This window comes from Malus sylvestris, chromosome 10 (genome assembly GCF_916048215.2).
Source record: "Malus sylvestris chromosome 10, drMalSylv7.2, whole genome shotgun sequence".
Lineage (NCBI taxonomy): Eukaryota > Viridiplantae > Streptophyta > Magnoliopsida > Rosales > Rosaceae > Malus > Malus sylvestris.
Genome location: NC_062269.1, coordinates 2,718,086 through 2,724,167, shown reverse-complemented (window position 1 = coordinate 2,724,167; position 6,082 = coordinate 2,718,086). Strand labels below are relative to the sequence as shown.

Here is a 6,082-nt window from a genome sequence, read left to right as displayed (position 1 = left end):
ATTCCAATGCCGATTCAGTGCATGCTTACTTACAATGCATGAATTTGCATGGAATGATTATCATTTTCATTCATATTACATCGCACATTTACTAAGAATCAATTAATGGACAAGTATGCGGGCCTCGAATTGATTTTGGTTATGAAATACCTGATTGGGATAACCAAAGGGCGGGATTGTTAACCCATACCCATTTATTCGAATCCGTTTAATTAAACACAAATAATATGGTTTGTAACTAAATCCGCAAAAGCCAGAAACCAAGCCATTCTTTCTAGAATACTGTTCTGCTAACAAACTTCACAATAAAATTGTAATGGCAAACATTTGAATAAGCTTTTTAGCTAAAATGGTCACTGAGATTTGCATAACTCCTCACTTTGATCCCTGCGGATTTGAAACCAGTAGAAGTGAACCGTGAGAGACCACTGCATTATGCATCGAGTAACAGTTAAACACCGTAAGAGCAGTGTCCTGATACAAGAATTTTCATTTTCAAAAGCGTTCCAAGGCAACAACATAAATCCGACGAATAGATTAGCATTCTACGAGCCAAGGGCGAAAACCCTTCGGAACAAAACACTAACAACAATACAACAGCTCAGTGCGAAAACTTATATCATTTGTGCTGCCCGCAGGAACAATTCTCGGTTCCTACATCAGCTGCAATACATGGAGCCTGAACTTTCTCGTCGTACCAAGTTGAGCGTTTTTCAACTAGTTCATTCAAGAAATCGTCCAACTTTTCGATGTTGACACTTGGCATCACCACAACATGCGCAATATTTCCTTGGCAAGCCAACTGCCACCTACGAACAAACTCTTCATCCTTAGGCCGCTCAAACACCACTGTGCTACTTAGCTCGTTCAGCATGGCACTGATTCCAGCATCACGAAGGCGGCCCTTCAGGTAGTGAGCATTTCTAAGACACTTCTGGACTTCTTTTTGGAACCCCGAGTAACCTTTTTTGTTGAGCGTGTACCATAAGAAAATTGGAGCATGACCGTTCCGGCTTCCCATGATTGTGGCATCCCTCGAAGCTAGGTATTCTACATTCCTTGAAAGGGCATTAATGTGCTCCAGCCTTGTTATCTGAACACCACAAGGCATTGGACATCCAACAAACTTGTGACCAGAAACGCTGACACTCCCAATGGGCTTCTTGAACGAAACTTTTGGTGCCTGCTCATCACCAAGCATAATGAGAAAAGGGAAAGCATCGATCAATTATGTGCATATCGTAATTAGGACGCAAAGCAAAATATTACTACAGCTATTTCAGACTAGCTTTTTAAATACAAGCGGACTCTAATCCATCGTGCACTAACCGAGTTGGATTACAAACTTATCAAAAGTTTCATCCTAGAAGTCACAAGATGATTCACTAACAGTATACTATGCTCGTTAATTAATCCTATCCAATCAAAGATGTCAGTGTCATTCAACTAGCCAAACATGAAAAAAGATTATAAACAATCCAGATCAACTAGAGCCAAATCAAAAGCATTCCCAGCAAAATTGCAACGGGAAAACTCTCTGCACGAAACGCAAAACAGTTTGGAACCAAATGAATTAAAGGGAACAAGCATAAGAGACATGTTCCTAGTCACAACAACAAGAGTTGAAATGAGATGACAGACATACACGTTTGACAAAAGGCATCATAAGTCCAAATAATGCTCCGTCGCAGTGAATGTAGAAACGATCTTGCTTGTATCCACATTCTTCAAGGGTCTGTATGACAAGATCCAGGTCGTCAACAGCTCCTTTGACAGTTGTTCCTGCAATTCAAGCAATTCAGTAAACCAACCGACCAATCGGAGTACAGAGGTGCACATAATATACAGCTGAGTTCAATTTGTGTCGATGTGTGTCTCAAATCTTGCACATACCAATATTAACGTTGATGATGGCGGGTTTATCCTGGTGAGCAAGAAGTTTAGTTTTGAAATCCGCACAATCAATCTCACCAGAGATCAGACAATCAATCTTTTCGCATTCCATTCTATACATTCTGGCAGCTTTAAATATCGAATAATGCGATTCTCGAGAAGCATACAGAATCCCATCTGGAAATACTTCTCTCCTGCAAGAATTCAATTGCATTATACATCACATGATTCACATCGAATTGTTTTAGCTCCGTCATTACTCATTAGCATATGTGCTGATAAATTAAGAGCAGATTCACACAAACAATTAATCAAACACTTAACATACCCAACTAAGACTCCGTGAAGATTGCCTTCCGTGCCGCAATTGGTGATGTATCCCCAATACTCATTCTTCTCAATCTCCCACAACCGAGCAAACCAATCGAGAACGCCGACCTCGAACTGCCTTGAATGGACACCGTAGTTGCTCTCGATAAACGGATCGCCCAAATTGTTGATGGAGAAATGCTGAAGCTGCGTCAGAGCACCATAGTCGAAGTCCAAATTGTACGGATAACCTGCATTTCCAATTCCAACCAAAACCCACAATTCAGATTCAACATTGTTTCTTCAATATCAAATTTCAATCGAAAAAAAACGCACAAATGAAGCTTACCAAGATGGTGCTTGGTCCTCTCGATGAGTGTTTTGCGGTAGCGGGCGAGGACGCTGGCCATGTACGCCTCCTTATCGCCGGTGAAATCGTCGTTGGATTCGGGCTCCGTCACGGCGAGGCACGTGGTGTGCACGTTCCGGCCGAGAACCATCTGTTTCTCCCGGCTACCTTTGCGGTCTTCGGCCAATTTTCCGAGGAGATCGCAGTCGTCGGTGCTGGTTACAACCGGAGGCAAAGGCTCCGCAACCACAGCCGTGGGATCGAAATCATCGGATAGCATCTCCACCGCCACAGCTCCGTTCTCGTGATCCATGAAATTTGTAATGTTGAAAGATCGAACGGTCGAGACGTGGCCGAGCTGCAATACAGATGAGGCGGCGGAAGGAGAGTTTAAAGAAAGAGAGGGGAAGGCGTTGGTTTCTATTTATAGTAGTATTTTTCTGAATTGCTAATTGGCGGTTGTGGTTTGCAATAAATATCGACGAGGTTTAGAGAATTTTGTCCTCTGAATTTTTGCCACGTATGAAATAATCAGTGCGTACTTTTATTTTTGCTTGCTTGTTAAGTTTCAGACCAAAAAATAAAAAATAAAAAAAGCGTGTGGAAGACATCGGAAATCGGTCGGAACATATACATGTGATGATGCTCTGATCAAATTTCACGTGATAGCATCAATGATGTGGACCCATAAAACCCCAAACAAATGTTTATTAGGTTTCGCCTAGAGATGATTTAATCATCAAATTTTGTTTAGGTGTATGTCTTAAATTTTCGGTAGACGGATCATGGGCTCACTCCAACAACATCAATATTGTCTCTACTTGGTCATCTGTTCAATCCATTAGGTATGAGGTTTTAATACAAAATGTCTTGATGATAGTTAGAGTAGAGTAATTCTATTTAAAAGGCTTATTCTCAATCTTTCTGGCCGATATGGGACACAAGAATTCTAATAGTATGTCGATTTTCTTTTCAAATTTGTAAGGACCTGTCATTTTTTTTCTATAAATTTTAATTTTAATCATTATTTTTTTAGTTTCTTTAATTTTTATAATTGATTAATTTCTTTTTTTAAATTTAATTTTATAACTGAAAAAAAGTTATTTTATTCTTAATTTAAACAATATATTGTTGGGGTGTAATATCCACACACCCCTTTTTACTTCTCACACGGCTTTTTAGTTTTCAACTGTTAGATCAGATGAATTAAAGAAGATCAACAGACATAAATTAACAAAGGATGTGTGAGAAGTAAAAAAGGGTGTGTGGATAGCACACCCCTATATTGTTCCTTCTTCTTCTTCTCTTATGCTAGTTCACTTTGGACACATTTTTGGGGTGAATTTTAGGGTTTAGGAGTACATAGGCCAATTATAAAAGTTTGGTGGGATAATTAGTTAAAATTAAAATTCAGGGAAAAATTAGTTAAGTATAAAAGTTCATGGGGATAATTGACTAAAATTAAAGTTCAAGTAAGAAATTGGCATTTGCTTACAAATTAGTAGGAAATAAGCTAATACCACAATTTTTTTTTATATTGTTAATTAACAATTTAGAAATTGAGAATGATGAAGATTGGTTAAAATCCTCTTTGAATCTTAATTGTCCAGATCCTGCGAATTAATCAGCAAGTAGCAACCCCGCTGCAAATGAGGTCGTCCCCTTCGTTCTCCCCCTTCCCAGCTGTCGCAGATCCATCCACTTGACGTGAATTTGGACATGGGCATCGACTTGGCTCGATGGATCTTAATGCAGTACCGTTTATGAAGGAACAACCGAGCATCGATTAGACGATGACCTTCGTCAGAGAAGTAGCCAGGCATCACCGAGAGACATCATGGACCACGTTTTGCAATGTGGCCTTGAAGTTTACCAGAGATACCGTGGTACATTATGTACCCTTATATAAATGATGAGATATGTGTGTTAAAATGTTAACAACTTAAAATTTAAAATTTTTCATTATTTATATAAAAACACATAATATAACATATATATTTCCGTCATAATTACAAAATATCTCTAGATTTGCGGGAATCATAAAGATGAGGAGAGGATTAAGCCGATAAAGATATTCATATGCTATGATCAATCATATCTAGAAGTCGGTCCACCAACCACGTTAATTAAAAACGATGACGTACTTACGGGAATCATATCAATAGGAATGGGCCCGTTGTAGGAAAATGAATATTCAGCAAAAAGATTGAATCACGTGGAGCCACTTCTGAATCCACCTCTTTGTCGATTAAATGATGAACGATGACTCCTCCTTTATTTATTTATTTATTTATTTATTGTAGCTGTTACGAGTACTCAAGAGTCAAGAGTCGGAGATTTTGTATGTGCGTGTGTGCGCAATTGCTTGTGGCCACGTTATCTGTGAGGACCATTGAATCCGAAATGAACGAGTGAAGGCCATGTGGGCATGGGGGGCTCACCTCAAATGCATGGCCTACTAACTCGGCTCATATCAAGCATTAGCCTATGGTAAATATTACCTCCAAATTTGACAAATCAGCTAATATTTTCCACGGTCAACAACATGAAATACTATTCAAAGTTGTTTAAATACTCTTTAGCAAACCTTAGATGAGAATTTTGATGGAAATGCCTGAATAAAATGACTGCAAGTGTATAGAAATTTGTGTTGGAGAATAGATCCTAATATCATCGAGGTATTTGTGATAAGATCTAACACCTAGTAATATGTAGTTTTTTTTTTTTTTGAAGCAAGCTATTCTTTCGACACGTCCAGAGTCCGCTTTTACTAGGCTCGAATCTGTCTCTTTTAAGTTGGGTTTTCGAAAAGTTGTATTAGCTCTGTATCATGACTTGACCAATTTTCAATGTGGGAATTGGTTCCTCTTGTGATCTCGTGTGAAGCCACTCATGAAGGGGTATGTTGAAGAATAAGATCTCACATAAATTATAAAACAAATAATATACAATTAATATAAGGTAAAAGACTGTTTACTACCCTCATGTTTTGTGGTTTTCAACATTTAGTATATCAAGTTTTTTTCGTCTCAGATTCATACCTAAAGTGTAAATTTTGGGATAGTCTCATACATCCATTAGTCAAACTGTTAAATTTATCGTTAATTGTGACGTGACGCCATGACTAGGTGCCATGTGTTATCCACGTTTTTTTTAATTTTTTTTATTTTTCTTTTCTTTTTTCTTCTTCTTCCTTCTTCTGCAACTTTTTTTGTTTTTTTTTACTTCCTTCTTCTGCAACTTTTTTTGTTTTTTTTACTTCCTCCTTCTTCAACTTTTTTGTTTTTTTTACTTATTCTTCTCCTTCTTCTTCTTCTTCTTCTTCCTTCTTCTTCCTTCTTCTTATTCTTCTTCTTCTTCTTCTTCTTCCTCCGAATTTGGGGAAGATGAAGGTTTTTTTTTTCTTCCTCCTTCTTCTCTTTCTTCTCCTTCTTTTCCTTCTTCCTTCCTTCCTCCTTCCTCCTTCTTCCTTCCCATTCTTCTTCTTCTTCTTCCTTCTTCTTCCTCCGAATCTGGGGAAGATGAAGGTTT

General features: G+C 38.2%; 1 protein-coding gene across 1 annotated transcript; it reads right to left on the bottom strand.

The window, feature by feature from the left end:
• Positions 1 to 475: 475 nt before the first annotated feature.
• On the bottom strand, positions 476 to 2,988 carry LOC126586705 (serine decarboxylase-like). The gene is made up of 5 exons (XM_050251638.1): positions 2,552 to 2,988; positions 2,222 to 2,453; positions 1,894 to 2,087; positions 1,646 to 1,782; positions 476 to 1,183 (listed from the first exon to the last, which is right to left on the bottom strand). The coding sequence occupies exons 1-5, from the start codon at positions 2,862 to 2,864 to the stop codon at positions 620 to 622; spliced, it is 1,440 nt and encodes a 479-aa protein (XP_050107595.1). The 5' UTR covers positions 2,865 to 2,988; the 3' UTR covers positions 476 to 619.
• Between the last annotated feature and the right edge of the window lie 3,094 nt (positions 2,989 to 6,082).